This window comes from Epinephelus fuscoguttatus, linkage group LG4, assembly GCF_011397635.1.
Source record: "Epinephelus fuscoguttatus linkage group LG4, E.fuscoguttatus.final_Chr_v1".
Taxonomy (NCBI): domain Eukaryota; kingdom Metazoa; phylum Chordata; class Actinopteri; order Perciformes; family Serranidae; genus Epinephelus; species Epinephelus fuscoguttatus.
In genome coordinates this window covers 31,104,798-31,125,158 of record NC_064755.1, presented here as the reverse complement: position 1 = coordinate 31,125,158, position 20,361 = coordinate 31,104,798, and the positions used below count along the sequence as shown (strand labels likewise).

General features: G+C 39.4%; 2 protein-coding genes across 2 annotated transcripts; one reads left to right on the top strand and one right to left on the bottom strand.

Annotated features, from left to right (window-relative positions):
• Positions 1 to 6,776: 6,776 nt before the first annotated feature.
• Positions 6,777 to 10,327, bottom strand: golt1bb (golgi transport 1Bb). The gene is made up of 5 exons (XM_049574239.1): positions 10,174 to 10,327; positions 9,169 to 9,260; positions 8,899 to 9,077; positions 8,725 to 8,806; positions 6,777 to 7,304 (listed from the first exon to the last, which is right to left on the bottom strand). Exons 1-5 carry the CDS (start codon positions 10,196 to 10,198, stop codon positions 7,266 to 7,268), a joined length of 417 nt encoding a protein of 138 aa, XP_049430196.1. The 5' UTR covers positions 10,199 to 10,327; the 3' UTR covers positions 6,777 to 7,265.
• A 1,277-nt stretch (positions 10,328 to 11,604) lies between these two features.
• slc35b4 (solute carrier family 35 member B4) lies at positions 11,605 to 19,077 on the top strand. The gene is made up of 10 exons (XM_049573934.1): positions 11,605 to 11,877; positions 13,370 to 13,483; positions 13,582 to 13,684; positions 13,783 to 13,832; positions 13,939 to 14,020; positions 14,148 to 14,208; positions 15,983 to 16,092; positions 16,234 to 16,309; positions 16,393 to 16,468; positions 17,330 to 19,077. The coding sequence occupies exons 1-10, from the start codon at positions 11,801 to 11,803 to the stop codon at positions 17,577 to 17,579; spliced, it is 999 nt and encodes a 332-aa protein (XP_049429891.1). The 5' UTR covers positions 11,605 to 11,800; the 3' UTR covers positions 17,580 to 19,077.
• Positions 19,078 to 20,361: the final 1,284 nt, after the last annotated feature.

Genomic DNA, 20,361 nt, shown 5'->3' with positions numbered 1-20,361 from the left:
AGTTCACTTTGCATTTAAAAATGTGTGGACACCTCTGCCTCAGATTATGCTTTTTATGTTTACATATGGAGCGGGTCTTCTTCTACGAAGTCCACCATGTTGTTCTACTGTAGCCCAAAAAGGACAAATCAAACAGTGGTTCTAGACGGGGTTATTTGCTTTTTTGGTTTTCACGTCCGCCAGTGTTGTTCTCCTTCAGTTTGACTGATTTTTCAGTTCTGCACCGTCACCTCTAGATGCCACCAAATACTACACACCAAACCTTTAAAGTCTTTATTAGTCAGATTAGCTCTTTACTGAATCTATTTTAAGAATGTGTATAATCCAAACAAATGACAGGGACATTTGAACAATTAATATCACTTGTCTTGCTAATAAGGTGACAAAAGCTACAATGTTCTTCTCATATAGAAAGTCAGAGTGAAGGAAAGATCCTGAGTAAAGCTGTGAACAGGTACGATGCAACAGTTCCTATAGTAATATATAATATTCTCTCTGTCTACTCCTTACCTACGTCCTCCTGTCAACATAGTTAGTAGCCAAAACATCTGCTTAAGGTTTGCAGGGGAATGATGACATCACATTCAAAACCGTTATTTGTTCCTAAGGGGCTCTTAGTTTTGCTGCGGCAGCAAAAAATAAATATCACAATGGCTAGACAGAAAAAACATACATAAGCAAACATAATAAAACCGTAAATACAGAAGTAAAAAGGTGAACAAATGGAGTACAAAAGTTAAAATATTGGCAGAGAAAAAGAGAAGAAAAGGAGAAAGCGGCCTGGTTGGAGATGTGCCGACGCTACCTGCACTTGAAAGAGTTGAGCAGTGAGATGTGAGGGTCTGAAGGAGCTTATGCATCTGTTGGTTTTGGCTGTGTGTGCGTGTAAGCCACTACACTGGATCCCCGTGCGTCTTGCCGTACACTGCCACCCACTGGCCAGGTGTTGTAAGTGCAACACAAATCTCTGAAAACCAAGATGGCCGACGGAATGGAAGAAATGTGCAGCTCAGGAACTTGTCGCCAATCCTACTGTAACAGGAGACCCCGGTAGGTAAATAAAATTTGTAACCATCAAGTAGCATCCAAGAAGTGATGAAGCTGTTAAAACTTCTGAGTATTGATTTCATGTTGGGAGGAAATTATTAATCATCTGTCCACTAAACTGGTCATCATGCAGCACTGGCTGTATTTTAACTACAATTAACAGTATCACTGAAACCTTGTACTTCATCTGCAGGGACTTTATGGGCTGTGAATACCTCAATTTATGTTATCAGAGTGTAACTTGCAATTTTTGTGACAAAAACAATATTTTGACAAGATTTTTGTAGAAAACGTTAATTGAGAAAATATATATAGTTTAACAGGGAGGTTTGTTGGGGGCTGAGGAGTCAGAAGAGAGGTTCAACGCTTTTGCAAAAGCACTGAACAGTATTGGAGTATATCAGAATATGTGAACACTCTAGTTTAACAACATTAAAAATATACATATTAATAGTTTTACCTAATTTTTTTTCATTGGTTTATATTTCTTCAGTTGAGAACTTAAATACATGCTGTCCAACCAAGTTGAACATGCAAAAAAAAAAAACTCCTTGAAAAATGCTTTTTTCTTTCTTTCTTTCTTTTTTAAATGAACTTAAAATTTTTGTTTTTCATGCCTAAAGAGGAATATCTACACTTACATAATTCATAATTCATGCATGAAAGGGTAAAACTCTAAGTGGAGGGGTCTGAGACATCGATCACATGTGGGGACCTCTACAGAGTTGGTTTAATAGGAATAGTGAGGTTCGATATTTTGATCTCACTAAAAGGAAATAGATGCTTTTACAGAAACCTGCTTTACTTACGAGCCCTGTATTTTATTCCCATTTACATCAGAACAAACAAACTGGATTAAAACTCTAACATCTCAGCTCGTGACCTTTGTTTGACTCAGTCACGGCTGGTTCAGGCTGCCATTTCCAATCAGACTCACTGGTCGATCTCTCACAGGCAGTGTGATGATGACTGACTGAATGGTGTTTAGCATGGTGTTAATCACTTGTGTGGTGTGAATGACTTAATTGTTGCCTCAAGCTGACGCAGACTTCTTTTGTTTTTTGTTTTCTTTTCTTATTTCATAATGTGTCGTGTGACTGTAAAAGTGTTGAACTCACAGCTCACTGACAAGGCAAGGAATTTTATTTAATTGCAAGTTAACACAAACTGACAAGTAACATGTATAGAAAAACATAGACAATAAGACAGGTAAAGAAAAAACATTTGTCTTCACAAGAAGTTATAATTCAGCTCTTGATCGTCTGGATTGTCTCCACCTGAAGAAAATAGAAAAATCTTTAAGCTGCTCAGATGATGGTGATGCGTTTGTGATAACTTTCAGGGTTTTTACCTTCTTCCACAGCTCGCTGCAGAAGCTCCAGGAGAATAGATGAGAGAGACAGCCCAGGTCCATCACTGCTCTGGTTGTGAGTCACTGCAGAGACACAGAGTCAAGACATTTAAAAGGAAGTTACAGTTTTTGTGAGATAAAGTCCTGGTGTCAAACTGATGTCATTAAGTTTTTAGTACCACTTTCTCACAAAGAATTCTTTATAAAATTTTAATAAGTTCCTTTTCACACTGATTTCTCTTAACCCAAGACTATCCTTAGCCCTGGGTTTTCTTAGTCCCTTTTTCACACACACCAATTCGGTACGCTTTTTTTACGTTTCCACTGTGAAAAGTTGTGGATGGTACCAATGGAACTGTTCTGTACCGTCCCATGTTTGGTCCCCCCTCTGTTGGGGTACCTAGCACACAGATCTGGTACTAAAAGGTGGAGCTGTGAACACTGCAGTCTGTTGATTGGTCAGTAGAGGATGGTCACTCTGCTCAGGGCGGAGTCGTGGCTGGTTTTGAGGCTCATGTAACCACTGTTCATACTGTGGAGAGTTTTGTTAGTAGACTGTAGCTATAAAATGAAAGGATGTTTTGCTGCCTCTTGCAGCAGCTGGAGTTTGAGGAAAAAAAAATACTTATTTCACTGTGCCGTAACTTTTAAGGTGGAACTTTAACTTGTAATGTTCCTCAATGTATGCATTGATGACGTGAATCCATCAACCACCTTAAAGTTCACTGTGACAACCATTACTTTAGCTTTTATTTGACATACACTTTTAGAAATGTGTGGATCTTCAAGCGTTTGGAGCAGAGCCAGCAAGCCCTCAGCTAAAGCCGGAGTTAGTCCATTTATAATGTGTCAAGATTGTGCCAATGTGAAGTCCTTCTTAGCCCCAGGATGACAGCTCAGCCCAAAACCTGAATGTCATCGATAGATTTATTAATGAATAATGAGTAATTCATCAGAGCTGGGACCAAGTCATTTCACAAGTCTCAAGTCTTTGCACTCAAGTACCAGTTGAAGTCCCAAGTTTTTTTTTTTGTATTTATTTGTTAAAACTAGTGCGACTGAACTTATTCATGAAAAAGAAGTGCTGATAGCATACAGTATTATTAATTTTTGGATGTTTTTGTTCTGTCTTGTTGTATTTATCTCTTCTCAAATTGACTTGGTATCAAGTATTTTTTTTAAGTCAAAAGGCTCAAGTCCAAGTGAAGTCACAAGTTGCAAATCTAAAGTCTAAAGAGATTTGTGACTTGAATCCTACTCCAGTCCATACTGCTCTCATTTACAAATACTTTATAAATCAGAAACGGTATAACCATTGTAAAGAGCAACTGTTGCAAAAACAGTGTGTTTATAGTGGTAAAAATAATGATAAGTGAATAAAAACAGCAGCAAACATTAAGTCCTTGACTGTCATCAGCACTGATGATAGTCCATAGCCCAGTTGCATTGGTGTGCGAGTATCTCCTCTGCAGTCCTTTCTTGGTTGTCTCTTGTACCGACACACCCAAGATAAAAAAAATTGTTGCCCTTAGTAGACACAGTTTCACAGCAGCCTGAAGACTTATATCAAATTAAAACAGCATCAGTAGATGACTCATTAACTACCAGTAAAGTCATTAGTTACAACATGTAAACCCTTTATAAAGTGTCACTTATTAGAAAGTGGGGAAAAAAAGCTTTTAAGAGTCTAAAATAATACTTCACTGCTAATATAACTATTATCTCTCACCTATGTGTAAAGTGTCCCCGTCCTCTCTGCTGGTGCGCTGCACCACTGAGCGGTGTCCCTCTGCAAAACATCAACATGCAGCACAATTTTCTCTCAATCCAAGTTAAAAACCAGACACTTATACAGTTTTATATTTCCTCTACAAACTCTTACGGGCTCCTTTTAGGTATAAGATGGCCTGAGGGGTCCAGTTTCTCCTCTGAAAAATGATGCACAAAATCACCATTTAAAAGTCATTATTGTTTTCTTTATATTTTGTTTAAAATCAGCTTAAAGCATGAAAATAGAAACATTTACTCTCACACACCTGTGGTGCACTCCAACACTGGGCAACCAATGTCAGCATGAGCAATGTGACTATTAGAGACATTGTTCAACTCTGTAATGACATTTAGTTTAATTAAAAACAGTAGTATTAATATAAATAACAGAATAAAAGAAATATAATAACCCTACATCCACACCACAGTTTAATAAATGGTTTGTTAGACAATATGATGTAGTTATAAGCAGATATAAGGACATTTAAAGTGTTAATTACTGCACAGTATTTGTCAACAATTATAATTTCACCTAGAAATTGTATTTTATTGTCTTAAAAGTGTTTCACTATATTGTCATTCATTATCTATTCATACACAGGAGGAGTTACAAATGTTGACAAATACATGAAAAGTCTTATTTCTGCTTACAGCTGCATCACACTGGGTTATAGACAGTTTATTAAATTCTATAAATGCTGCACAGGGGCGCTTATGGTAATGTGTAACTGTTTAAATGTTTATCTTAATTATAACAAACTCAATTTTCATTTGAAACTGACTTCACGTAAAATAGTTAATAATTAATATAAAATAGTTAAAACACTAACAAAATATAACAACTACTACTTACAATCATAATAATAATCATATCTTACCGTTAGCTGTGTGTCGTGCTCTCCTGCAGTCTAAATGTTTGATTTGTGTGTCCTCCGTCACCAGTTACATTATAAAAACAATGATAAACACCTCATCACACAGCGTCATCGATGAGGATCATTGGTACCTTAATTACGTCTCACGTGATGCTTCCATTGACGAGAGTGACAGGTGCTGCTAAAACTGTCACTGCTCGTTAATCAGACACACACGACAGAGATTTAAACTTTTCAAGACTTCCATGAGTCTCTTCACAGGGTCACCGCCTGATGACGACACTGGTGAGATTTTATGAATGAAAGCTGACGTGATGACAGCGTGTCAGTGGAGTACGTGGGTGTAGACACCTGCACGAGGCCTGCAGGCTGTGGAGGAGTGTTGATGCTTTCCATAAAAAGCTGCACGGGTCATCGCATGTCATGCTGTAAAAGTTTTAAATGGCTTTCTTTCTTAAGTGCACAAGAAGGGATCCATTTGATTTATTTCACTTAATAATTATTATACATTGGATTTATATAGCACTTTTCTGGTTACTCAAAGAAGCTTTACAGAGAACAAGACAGAAAGGCAACAGTAACTCAAATAACCACTGGTTACAACCAAGGTCTGCAGAAGACCATCTCTGAACTAACAACACGTCCAACCTTGAAGCAGATGGGCTACAGCAGCAGAAGACCACACCAGGTGCCACTCCTGTCAGCTAACAACAGGAAATTGAGGCTACAATTCACACAGGCTCACCAAAACTGGACAATAGAAGATTGGAAAAATGTTGCCTGGTCTGATGAGTCTGGATTTATGCTGTGACATTCAGATGGTAGGGTCAGAATTTGGTGTGAACAACATGAAAGCATGGATCCATCCTACCTTGTATCAACGGTTCAGGCTGGTGGTGGTGGTGTAATGGTGTGGGGGATATTTTCTTGGCACACTTTGGGCCCCTTAGTACCAACTGAGCATGGTTTAAACACCACAGCCTACTTGAGTATTGTTGCTGACCGTGTCCATCCCTTTATGACCACAGTGTACCCATCTTCTGATGGCTACTTCCAGCAGGATAACACACCATGTCACAAAGCTCAAATCATCTCAAACTGGTTTCTTGAACATGACAATGAGTTCACTGAACTCCAATGGCCTCCACAGTCACCAGATCTCAATCCAATAGAGCCCCTTTGGGATGTGGTGGAACGGGAGATTCGCATCATGGATGTGCAGCCGACAAATCTGCAGCGACTGTGTGATGCTATCATGTCAATATGGATCAAAGACACTGAAGAATGTTTCCAACACCTTGTTGAATCTATGACACCAAGAATTAAGGCAGTTCTGACAGCAAAACAGGGTACAACCTGGCACCAGCAAGGTGTACCTTATGAAGTGGCCGGTGTAGATCTCAGGGATGTGTAGAGGAGGACTTTAACTTAGACAAAATTAAAGAAATCTCCACCATAAATTGATGCATAAAAATTCACCTGGACACAAAGTGTGTGACACTCAAAAATTTCTGGGGAGGCTGCCAGATAAGCGGATGAAAATGGATGGATGCACATGATTTAAATTTAGTTTCATCTGTGACATTTTCAGACAGGAAGTAAAAGTTCGGATCTGTGAGAAAATCAAAGGCTCTTTGTTGAGAAGAACACTTGTACCCTTAAGCGATTGGAGGGCCATCTCCTGGGTGGGTGGCGTATAAAACTGTGGTCTCTGCAGCAAAACATCAAACACATTTATAAAAAGACACACTTTATTTAAAGTATGAATTTACAAAAGTTTCAGTAAATCATCTCCTTTACAAGCTCCTTAAACGTTTTTCACAACAGTTCAGGTTTCTTTAGCTCAGCATTATTGTGAAATGTACAAAATTCCAGTAACACGTCATCGAGGGACTCGTAAAAAAAACTCTCAGTGTTCAGGCACAGGATCTGAGGGAGAGGACGCTGTAAAGAGCTCCTGACGCTCCGCTGAGTTAATCCAGTGGTCCCAACTTATCAGTCATAAATATCACACTGCTGGAATGATACAAAAAGGGAGACCTGCTTCCAGCTTTTAAAGTAAAAAATCTCTTGGCAGTCGGATACAAAACATCAGTCGAACGTCCAAAGAAACACTTGGTCTGGTTTCATAGCTCTGCAGTGGCAACGACCAAAATATACAGTCACTATTAGAAACTATGATAAATACTGAAGCTCGCCGTCGATACAAAAACAGTCCTGTGTTATACCATCGTGTTGCTCTCCCCAATTTTATCCACCAGCTGAAAGATAATAGAGAAATAAGTTGTTAATAAGCTGCAACTTTTACTGAATCAGACAAAAATTTACTAAATAAAGCTCACAGGAAGAAAAAGAGGAAAATTATCTGTGAGAAGATTCATTTGAAAACGACTGAAGAGGAGACTTTCCCTGCAGACGCAGTGAGGTTTTCACCACACACTCCTGATCCTGGACACTGACAGTCTTCATAAACTCACAAAGGTCTCACACAGACTCAGAGTTCAGTACAACAGAGACTCTGTTCTCACACTGTCAGCGCTCACATCTCGGTAAAAGCCTTCCTCTAAACCTCTGTTTTACAAAGACCGTACAGGCTGTCTGAATAATCTCAACTTTCATCTACGTCTCACAGTCTTCATCAGAAAATAGACTCTACTGCAGAAACTCCAAATCTGCTGTAAGCTCCAGCTGAGTTTCTGTTTCATGCCTGTTTAAACAGTTTAGCTAAAACCTGTTTACTTTGCAGCATTATTGAGGCATTTTCAGAAGCTTATTGATCCTTTTTAATGATTTCCTTCTCTCCTGGTTTTAGTTTTTGTCAGTTCAGTATGAAAATCAACTTGCAGAGACTTGAACATGTTTGATAACACAGCTACAAGCAGGGACAGGCTCCACTGCTGCTGAGTTTAGGTACTCGGGGGAAACTCGGACAACTGAGAATTATGTGGAATTTATAGTTCTGCGTTGAATCGACGCCGTGGCTACGGCACAGGCTCCATGTCGACGCAGAGCCTACGCCATAGCCTGATGTGAACCTCACCAGAAATGTAACTACATGTCGTTGTGATGCAGACTTCCTGTCTGTTTCTGTAAGCTGACACCATTTCCCTCAGTGGAAACGAAGCTTTTATTTAATTTCACAGATAAGAAATAATAAATCGTGGAGACAATAAAGCCTCCATTAAAATAGCATTTTAAGTCTTGTGTGTGATTTATCCTGGCTTCATGTGAGCAGAGGAAATCTCCGCTTGTCACTAGGCTAATTTATACAGTGTAAAATGCCATAGGCTGGCGCTAATAATGCTAGCATGTTATATTTGTTTGGAAAATGTGATTAGTGTAAGACAGTTGTTTGTCAGTGAACCTTGTGAGTTGTAATGGAGCCGAATTTTGTAACATTACCTTTGTTAAATGTTGCTGTTGTCCCTGACTTCATATGAGAAGAGGTAAAGATCACTAGCTGCTAGGTTAACAACCAGAACACAGCAGATTAAGAAGAAAATAAGAAAATACAGGCAGAGAGTCGCCGCAGATAAATACACCGCCCAACAGTTCTAATGGGTCATAACTGATGACTGAGAGATGAGTTTTGTATGAGTCTTGTTTTTTTAGGAATATCCTGCATAGTATATCTTTAAGGGGGCATTTGATTTGTGATTCATTGATCGTCATGATACTTACTGAACTGATTCCTGGCAAACTGAGCAAAGACCCGAGCACAGGTATTCGTCTGATGAAGCCCACCGCCACCGGGAAGAATCCTCTGTAAGAGAGAAAGAATCAGATCAGACCCCAAAAAATTACTGATTCAGGATAGTGATGACAAAGATTTGTTTTCTTTCTGTCTGAGCCGACCTGAACAAGAGGAAGAAACCGTAGATCTCCAGAACAACTCCAATGATCGGCCAGCCGATCAGCACCACAAACACTCCTCCCAGGAAGAAGCTGGTGGCTTTTACTTTGTGCCTCTGGAAGAAGAATCTGAACGTTCGCTCCAGGCCGATGACGAAGGACAGGCCGGACACAAACAGGATCTGCACAATAAGCGAAGACGCACAAGGTGAGACACCAGTCAGGTGAAATGAGGGAGATGTTTGACTGTAGTAGTTTTACAGGTTAACTCACATTTCCAATGGCGAGGAGAGCTTTATCGAAAAATAGCACCATCCCAAAGAAGAGGAAAAACACGCCGAACCCTGTCAGCCCCATCCCAATTTCTGTAAGAAACAAGACAGACATCAATTAACATCACATCATAAACTGTTTTTAAAATAAATCTTTAATTTCCATGAGGAAACTGAGCTGCTGCAGACACTAACAGGGTGCAACAAAAAAGTAAGATAAAACTTTAACACACAAAAAAGGTAAACTGTGAAATAAAGAGTGTGTGGATAAAAGTATAAAAGATAACAGTAGTTGAGAAGTGTGTTGGTCTCCATCCAACTCAATGAGAAAGAAAGAAACTACACGAATAAGAGCAGTGCTGCATCAGTAAAAGATAATATTCAGTGTATATTTTTTTTCTTAACACCATAGATTATTTTATCGTAGCTTTGTTATTGTTGGTAATGTTGCAACTGCTCAATGATAACATTGGATTTTTTAAATGATCTTTGCATCTATAAGACAAAGTACCTTGATCTCTAGCCAGGTGGCCCCAAAACAGATATTACAGTGTGGTTACTGAACAATAAACAGTTTATCAAATGACTTTAACAGAAAATTCAACATCTCATACACTGTGGTAGAAAATTGTATCCATATGACAGTCTCCTAATTCATTGTATGTACAAACTAGCGCTGAAAAAACCTTTACTGTAAATGGTATACTTCCATATATTAATTCCAATTTTAAAACCTGGTAAACTGGTAATTAATAGTAACTGACATGTAAACAGATAAAGTATTAACAGATCAAATACAAACACTAGCTGATACAATGAATTAAAGTTAAGAGAAGGATATTTTAAAGAAAATAAAACTAGTTACTTCTCCATTTAATAAACAGTGACGTGCCGCTAAGTGACGTAACTACGCTCTCAGCCAATGGTGTTAGAGATGCTAACATCCCGCAGCTAACAAACCGGGTTTTTACACAGAAACGTTACAGACACAATAAACGGTTCTTACTCTGTGAATCCGTGAGTGAAATCATTTTGACGGCAGCAGGAGGATTTATCAAACAACACAAAGCTCGTAACGACTCGGACCTGCTGCTTTCTGCCGCTAACTAACTGATTCAACAGCAGCGGGGAGGATGAGGACGAAGAAGCTAGCGGTCTGTGACGTCACGTCCTCCGGAGCTACGCACGCGCATATTCCGCCAAAGATCGTCTATGAGAGCAGATGTGTTGATGACCTTCAGTGATGTTTCTGCTCCCCACAGTGAACTGTGACTTTAACTAATAACTGTTTTGCTCTCCGTATTATCCTCCTGACACCTGAACTTTTGTTTGGTGTGCGTTTTTAATTTCTCCTATGTATCTGTGTTCAGTATGACTCGGTGACTTTAAAAAAAAAACATTGTCAACAATAATAAAGTCCTATGTCATTTACATGAGTACTTCCTAAATAACAGCGTCTTAGTTTGTAACTGTTGCTAAAACTGGTCAAATTTGTTGTCATATCAAACTACAAATATTATTAATCATAAATAAACAAGTTTCAATCATAAAATGTGATCAGGTTTTGGATCTTGTTCACTTCTGTGTCGGGAATGGCTGCAGACTGACTTGGCAGAGACGGCTGCCATCTTGTTTTTACGTGGATTAGTGCATTGCGCAAAATCACAGATGGAAACCTGGTTACAACTTTTACTTTCTCAAGATTGTCAAGTTTGATTTTCCTCTTGGCGCTCCACCAGGGCCATTAGATGGGACAAAGAAGTGTCCACGAACGAGGACACAGGTCTAAGTTAAACAGAATAAAGTATAAGGTCACGTTAACCGAAAATGTGATGCAATCATATGAAGGTATAACCAACGTGCATTTCCTTCCTATCCCACTTAACTCCATACAGGGTCACAGATGAATCTGTCATTCTGGAAAATCTGGAACCCTTCGAGAACATGGACTGATTTACACGTTAAAAACAAAACTTGTTTTTTAGAATAGAATTCTGGTGCTCATAAGAACCCAGATAAGTTCACGTCAGTATTAGTGAACTGAGTATTTATTTTTGACAGTCTACAGTGACATAACTTTAGTATAGGACGGGAGGTGTAGACCATAAGCATTGTGAAGTTATTTTCTGGTCTGTGTGGTTTCTGGTACCCAGAGATTCGCGCGGAGTGAGACCTCTTCATATTTTTAAAGCTACCCTAAATCTGCGCACGCGTGTTGGAGCGTTTCTGTGCGTCATGGTTGCGCAGGGATTGCGCCTTTTATTTGTAAACTTACGCTTTCTGTTCACTATTTTTCACACATTTCACTAATATTTACTCCTAATACTGTTTCCCAGACGGTGTATGTGTTTGATTCGTGATGTTGCTTTAAATACAGAGAACATCGCGGACACTACGTACCATTTTCCGTGATGTCAGAACGGAACTACAACTCCCATGAGCCCGCGCGATACGGAAGCGTCTCAGGGAGAATCTCAGATTCAGACGTGTTCAACTGAAACAGGAGTTTGTGTTGAATCAGAAAAACCTCCGGTCAAACACAAACCGCAGCTCGTTAGCAAATATGCTCCGAGCAGAGACCCGCTTAATGAAGTGACACATTTTCCTCCGAGTTATAGCCGCACTGAGCCAACATGGGGACTGCTTTTGCCATTGCCCTGGTTTTTGTCGGATGCTGTAGCAATGTGGTGTCTCTGGAGCTGCTCGTCAGGTCAGTGACTAACTTAGACTGTTTATGAGTTTGTGTCCGGTTTACTGCACCAAACTTTTCTCAGTTGTTAGTTGTCTTTGTTTTGACTTCATGCTGCACCAGTACTTTGTGACCATATTCAAAAACAAGGTGTAGCAACAGTGCAGTGACACATAAACATGTTGTCAGAGGTGGAAACTAACTATTGAGCTGTTCATGTAACTGCTATTAAGTAGCTTTGCCATTCACTGGTGCAGAACTACTGTTCATGAAGCTTAAACTGACTGGCACCCTGATGTTTTCATAATATAAGATAAGACAGAACTTAACTCATCTCAGCGGTATTCTTTGTGGCAGAGGTGTTTAATACTGTTAGATAATAGTATAAATATATAATAACCTGTGTGTACATGTAGTGACGTAAAATCATATATTCATGATTAAACAGAATAAGAATAAGTAAGGGAAAATGAAATAAATAAACTGTGAGGCACTGGTTATTTGTTTATTGGATCCTGGATCCTCATCAGCTTCTGTCACTGCAGTTGTTATTTTTCTTCTCTCATAAGTACATGGATGAATGAGTTGGTTGGGTCTTGTCATTGTGTGCAGCTCTTCTAATGTTTCTACATGTTACTGTGTGTATTTTTATTTTTATTGTGTGGTTGTTTGGCTGTAACCTTTTGTATGCTGCTGTCTTGGCCAGGTCTCCCTTGTTAAAGAGATTGATGATCTCAACAGGACTTAACTGGTTAAAAATGGGTTAACTAACTAAATAAATAAATAAATGGAATATACATGGGCAGATCATGAGACTGTGGGCCCCTGGACACAGGTATTCAAAGGCCCCACCCCCACCATTCATACTCAAGTCCTTTTTTACACAGAGATTACGTCATCAGGCGTCTATGAAGTCCCTTCATTACGCTGCCTTGTTTTTTTTTAGATAGAAACCAAACAACAGCGACATCATGCTGCCCCAGTGAGTGATTTTAGTCAGCATGTCAAAGTCCTGGAAGCAAAAGAAACATGATGAGCGTGATGTGTAACACGACAGCATCGGCCTCTAGTGTGACATATAACATACATGTCGGTAGTGATTTCGTTACAATAACAATGGCATAACATGGCAATAACAATCATTTATTGTCACTGTTATATGGCAGCTGATCTTGTCCTTAGTCTCTTTGTAGTCATGATGCATCTCTCTGTAGTTGTTTTGCCTGTTTTTGTAGTTGTTTTGTCTCTTTGCTGTCTTTTTGTGTTTCCTCCTGGTCAGTATGTGTTAATCTGAGTAACATTTTGCCGGTGTAGGCCAGGCGGGCCCCCTGACACTTGTGGCCCGTGGGCCCATTCAGTCATCCAGCCATGGTAGATAATAAATCAATCAATAAATAAATACCAATGTGTTGCCCTGACCTGTTTTAAACTGTACAGTGTTTTGCAACGTCAGACATTTTTAGCTTTACCTGATTTGCTGTTAAATCTGGATATTTTCTGTTTTGTCTTTCAGAGAGTTTCCAGGATGCGGCAACATCGTCACCTTTGCTCAGTTTGTATTCATCGCATTAGAGGGTTTCATCTTTGAAACAAACTTTGGGAGAAAGAAACCAGCAATCCCTGTGAGGTAAGAACTCATCAATGGGGTTTTAAATTCCAGCTGCAGGAACATATGTAGGACAACGTAGATGTTTAAACAAACCTGTTATGTTCTTTTTTTTTCAGTAACTATGTGATCATGGTGACCATGTTCTTCACCGTCAGTGTGATCAACAACTACGCTCTCAACTTCAATATCGCCATGCCATTACACATGATCTTCAGATCGGTAACATTTTTTGTTTGGCTGCTTTTCACCCCCATGTTTAGACTTTTTCACCTCCATCCATCACCTCCAACTCTGTCTGAACTCTTGTTTCTTTGCAGGGATCACTAATCGCTAACATGATCCTGGGAATCATCATCCTGAAGAAAAGGTGCTTCCTCTGACAACAATAATACTGCACGTCTCATACAGATGAAGTCATGACTGCAGGTTTAAAAGCCTAGTTATTTGTATCTCACCTTCTTCTCACCCTGCAGGTATTCAGCGAGTAAATATCTGTCAATAGCTTTAGTTTCAGCCGGTATCTTCATCTGCACCATCATGTCTGCCAAACAAGTGGTGAGTCTTCTGCAGAACATGTTTTCTGTGCAGCATTTTCTTCAGTCAAAGATTAAATCTCTTAAAATATGCAAACTTGTAGTGGCTGTAATATTTTTTTATGCATTCTGTAATTTTGTCTCTGCAGAATGTGGCCAATGAGGGATCAGAGGAGCAAGGCTTTTATGCCTTCATGCACTGGCTTGTAGGTGAGTTCCAGGTGCCAAACACTTCAAGTTGACATTACATTTGGAAAGGCTGAAGCTAGTGATTAATTTCATGATAACTTTAGCTATTGTTTTTATTTAATTGATTTAATTTAATTCTATTTTGTCTATAAAATGTCAGAAAATAATGACAATCCCCTTTATATCTTTCCACAGTCCCAAAGTGACTTCTTTAGATGGCTTTTTGTTCCCAACCAACAATCCAAATTCAGTTCATACGTACATAAAGAGCGGGGTGTCAGTGCCTTAGTGGATAGAGCAGGCACTCCATGTACAAGGCTGTTGCCGCAGTGGCCCGGGTTCGACTCCAACCTGTGGCCCTTTGCTGCATGTCCCTCCCTCTCTCTCTCTCTCCCCCTTTCACACTTGTCTGTCCTATCAATTGAAGGCTAAAATGCCCAAAAAATATCTTTCTATTTCAATTGACCCTTCGCTAAGTCCCGCCCCTGTACACAGACTGGCCAATTATAATGTAGCATCAGCCCAGCTCTCACTACGGTCTGACAACAACACAAATTTTAGACAGACTCTGATGCAATCGTCTCAGATTTCCTTCATTTTCAGGCTGGTTTTGTGGATTTGGAGCTAAATGTTGTGTCTGGGGCACGTCGTGTATTAATGATACTCGTTACCTGGAGAGGTTTCTTCCCTGTTCCAAAACCAAAATCAAACCCTGAAAAGTGTAGGGTTAGCTAGCTAGCTACTGAAGATATAGCCTACTGAATGTATACACATGCTGCTTTTGCTTTTTAATGATTATAACAGTGAAACAAAGACCCTGACAGTGTGGTGGCAGAGGTGCGGGTGTAGCCAAACACTATTCATCTGCACACACAGTGATGCCACACAGCTGGTTCAATATCAGCAAAGTTTCCCTTTATATTCATTGTCTTGTGTGCAATCAGCAGTGGTGTGGTGGTTCACTTTTACACTGTGATCTGTAGCCTATAGTTCGGCTTTAGCTTCTAACTATCTTTGTCTTTTTAACCTGTTGTTGCTGCTGAGTCAGTTTGACATCCTGGATATATCCTTCAAACACAGACTGTAGACCCCTCTGTCTATATTTGGCAACAATTAAATCGTAGGCAACTGGACTTTGATTTTGTCTAGAAGACGTTTCGCCTCTTATCCAAGCGGCTTCATCAGTTCTCAACGCATCGGTCTGACTAGTCCTCACTAGTCTGACCAGACTAGTGAGGACTAGTCAGACCGATGCGTTGAATTGACCTGGATAAATGAGAATATCCACAGACCCCTCTGTCTGCTTCTCTCTGGAATCACTCTTTCATTTTTACAGATATTATTTCTTCAGGGAGTGCAGTTAGTTACAGTGTGGGCTCCACGCTTACTCTGAAAGCTTGTCGGACCATCACAAACAGGCGGTGCTTAGCGAAAGGTCAATAACTTTTTAAAAAAACACTTTTTTACTTTACACGGCCGCCTGTGACTTCAGTTCATCAAGAATTCTTTACATTTTTGTATTCTTTGTTGACCGGAGTCATGCATCATTTAATGCGGGCAACCAGCTACATTAACATTATGTTTTGGGGCGCCCACTAACTCACCTGGTGGAGTAGCCATCCCATGAACAAAGGCTGTGACCGTGCTGCAGCAGCTACGGGTTCAGTTCCAGCCCATTGCCCTTTGCTGCATGTTATCCCCCCTCTCTCCCCCTTCTGTCCTCCCAAAAATGTCTTTTAAAAAAATAGTTGTAAAAGTGTTTTGATTTTGTTGTTGTTCATTTCTACCCATTCAGGTATCGCCATGTTGACCTTTGCTCTGCTGATGTCTGCGAGGATGGGCATTTTCCAGGAGACACTGTACAAGCAGTACGGAAAACACTCCAAGGAAGCTCTTTTCTATAATGTGAGATTTCTCTCTGCTCTGAGCACTCCCAGAAGATTCACACATCTTCAGGGGAAGCTCAAGCTTAGGAAATATTCCCTCTTGAGAATTAATTATGGTGTCAGCAGCTGTTGATGGTTTCTTTTTCTTGTCTCTTTGTAGCATTGCCTGCCTCTGCCGGGCTTCCTGCTTCTCTCCACAAACATCTACAAACACTGTGTCTTCTTCAGTCAGAGCAGTGAGTGACATCGGCTCATTCAGGAAAACTCATGTTTCTGCATCTTTATTCACAGGTGTAAATAAGTATCTTCTCTCTCTCAGCTCCTACAGTCATTCCTGTGGTTGGAGTGACGATGCCGATAATGTGGGTCTACCTGCTCATCAACATCATCACACAGTATCCTGTCAAACAAAAAGTTTATTTCACTAGCTTGTGTTTATTTATCTCCCGTAACAGTTATTACAGTGATGAGCAGCATCCACAAGATGATAGAAAAACCACATTTCTGCTACACAAATGTATTTTTTTCTGGAACAGGTGCTATTTTGTGTAAAATACAACTTGGTTCTGTTTCTTTTGACATCTGAACCTGCTCTCAACTAGCATGGTAGACACATCCAACCTGTGGTGAGAGGTTGCAGGTCGACACACTGCTTTAATTTACATTGAGGTGTCAAAACTTGTTCGATTTGAGGTTTTCCTGTTTGATTTTTTTTATCTGAAGGATCAAAAGTTGGTCCGATTCTTAAGTGCGTAACACATTGGGGGCCTCAGATAGCGCTGCATCAATCAAATTTACTGTTCTCTGATCAGATATTGTGCTAATTTTAAAGGGACAGTTCACACTAAAACCAAAAATACGTATCAGTCCTCTACCTGTAGTGCTATTTATTAATCTAGATTGTTTCAGTGAGTTGCCAGGTGTTGGAGATATCAGCCGCAGAGATGTCTGCCTTCTCTCCAGTATAATAGAACTAGATAGCACTCGGTTTGTGGTGCTCAAAGCGCCATAATAATACCTTTGGAAAAACTCAAGATCGACATCTCTCTCCAGAAATCATGACTTGACGCCTGTACTATGAAGCCAGTTCAACTTACTCAGGATATCTTCTCGTTACCTGGTTTGACTAACCTGAGCAGTTTCACGTAGGAACTCACAACAACAATATCACTAGCTGTTTATTACTGTTCATTTTAAATTGCAGGGTGCTTTATTTCCTCCCACTCTGTTTACAGACTTTAACCAGTTATTTTCAGGTACGTGTGCATCCGTGGCGTTTTCATCCTGACCACAGAGTGCGCCTCGCTGACCGTCACTCTAGTGGTGACGCTGAGAAAGTTCCTCAGCCTCATCTTCTCCATCATGTACTTCCAAAACCCGTTCACTGCGTGGCACTGGGTGGGCACAGCGGTGGTGTTCCTGGGAACTCTGCTGTACACGGAGGTGCTGAGCAGCGTGTACACAGCTCTGCGTGGACCTGGCGTCAAGGAGAAGAAGGCAGAGTGAAGACGAGGAAGAGGAAGGGACTAGAAAAACAGCCACTGTGTTGGACTCGGAGATTGTTTTTGGTTGATTATACTGCAGCGGTTTTATACAGTTAAGTCATTTTGTTTAGGTTGTGGTAATTCCCTTACACACTCACACGCACACAGAGTTTACAGGATAAGGCTGGTGATATTTTATATTTTAACTGTGTTATTCTGTATCTGAAACACAGACAAACGCAGTTAGCAACTAGCTGGTGAACATAGTGGAGCATTTAGCAGCTAAAGAGCCAGATGTTTTTCTCAGGAGTTGGTGGAGACCAAAAATGGAGCTAAAAGAGAGTAAATATTGGATTTAACATGACTCCAAATTAATGATAATATTACTCCATGTCTGCTGGACGTGTAAATATGCAACTGTTTACTAACAGTTTCACCACATCAGCTTGAAAAGGGATGACATGTCAGAAGCTACAACAATTAGTCAATCGAAAGAAAAATAATTTGCAACAAGTTTCTTCTTGTTGTCATTCTTGAAGCAAAATTCCCAGATATTAGTAGTTTAAGATTATAAAATGGGAGAATTTGCTACTTTTTAAAATTTGGTTTAACATTTAGGTAAATGGGGCTTTGAACTGTTTCTGATATTTCAGAGACAAAACTTTTAACAAAGAACAAAAAATCTGCAGAATAATTGATAATGAAAAATAATAAAATAATTTTAATAATTATAATGAAATAATTGTATTATTTTATTGTATTATTTATTATATATTAAAAAAAAAAAATAAATTACTTGCAGCCTTAAAATAGTTGTATGTGAGTGCTGAGTTCTGAGATTGTGTGTGCTGCCCCCTGGTGGCCAGAAAACAGTTATTGCGGCTTTAAAATTTCTGTAAAATGGTTAAATATTTTCCAGAAGCAGCTGGGCACTGACATTTTTAAGCAAACATCACTCACATGGGAGCAAATAGTGCATTTGTTGGGGACTGTTTTCAGCTGTGGATGAATACACAGTGTTAAGGATTCACTCTTTAATAGACGCTCTGCTGCACAGATTAGAGGAATAAGTTATATTAGGCTTTGGCTTCTTGTTAAAATGATCAGTTCATCGTCAGTTTTGGTCTTTAAACGGAGTTTACTAATGATAAATATAAATAGAGGATATAGAGTATCACCTGCCCTATTCTTTAACATTAGTACCTCATTAGCATTCACGGATGCAAAATCATGGTGCACCTTTGTTTTTTCTGTAATGTTATTTCAATATTTATTTTCAAAGATGACAGCTGATTTACTTTATATTAACATCAGTAGGATTACAGTGAACACGCTTAAGTGATGCTGGATGGATAAAATATGTTCATGTTAAAGGAGCAGCTGGAACCTGAGTATACATTGGGATCATTTATGGAGCTCATGTTTAGGCTGTTTTGTTTTCTCATGTGTCAACATGTCTCAGGTGTATCGGACCAGTATGTCAACAGAAAACATCAATAAATCTTTACACTCCCTGCCAACTGAAATTAAAACGACAACCTGGTGACAAAAATGTTTAAAAAGCTGTAATAGAAAGTAACTAAGTACATTTACTTAAGTGCTTTATTTAAAGGGTAACTTCTGTGTTTTGCAACCAGGGGTCTCATTTATAAAACAGTGTGTAGGATCCATACTTAAAATGTACGTACGGACAAAAGCCAAAAATGGTGTGTGCCAAAAAAACCCCGCCAATTTCCGTCTCCAAAGTGTTGGTAAGCATGGGTCAAAATTTCTCCCATCAAGTTTTTTTTTTATAGCTCCGAACTTTACCTTTGGAAATGATGTACACCTCTTTCAGGCCTAATTTTGTGTGTATGTGTTTATAAATGAGACCCAAAGTGACAAATGGAAACAACAATTTTTGACACTGGTCCAGTATTGGGCAAGAGCGCTGCAGCCGTCAGCGGCGAAACAGGCTGCAGAGTAACCTCTTGATGCACATACAGGCTGAGATTATTATTCTAAGTGTGTGACAACATCATAGAAAAGATCCCTACAGAGACGGACCCTTTTTCTTAGAGGTCCTTTTGTTGAACCAGAGACAGCCACAAAGTCACTATCACCAAACTCCCAGAGTCCGTTTAGATAACCAGTCATTTTAGTTTGTGTGGAGGCAGCATATTTTACCTAACTGGGTGATTAAGGATTTATTTCAACCAAACCAGAATTGGAGATAAACCAGGATGTTTTTTGAAAGTTTTATTTTGTTACTGTTGACTTAGAATGATGCGTTTCACGATGATAAAATCAGGCTCAGATATTTACTATAAGTTTTTGACAACATTATGGAAAGGATCGCTACAGTGGTTGACCTTTTTGTTAAAGAGCAGGACTCCACCAGGCTCCTTTTGAATAAAAAAATAATTCTATCTTTGTAAAACACACTTTATTCAGAGTTTACAAAAACAAGATTGAAATCACGAACCCATCTTATTTTGTCTTTTCACTCTCCCAACAATCACCATCTCTGGTTTGGTCGCACATTCTAAGCTAGCCAATGTTCAGGTGGGTAGTCAACAACCTGTTTTATACATCCAAAGAGCTTGTGTAAATATGAACTGCTTGGCAACCAGACCAGGTGTCTTAACTGAGACAGGCCTTTATTTGTCAAAATGTGTCGACACACGAGCTTGTAAAAGGGACTAGGCTTTTAATTGAAGTTTTATGGTATTATAGATGTAAGATAAATAGTTGTGATTTGCCCACCTTTACCAGCATGAACATTCAAATGAAGGTTACACATAAGTGCATCAATGATTTTAATA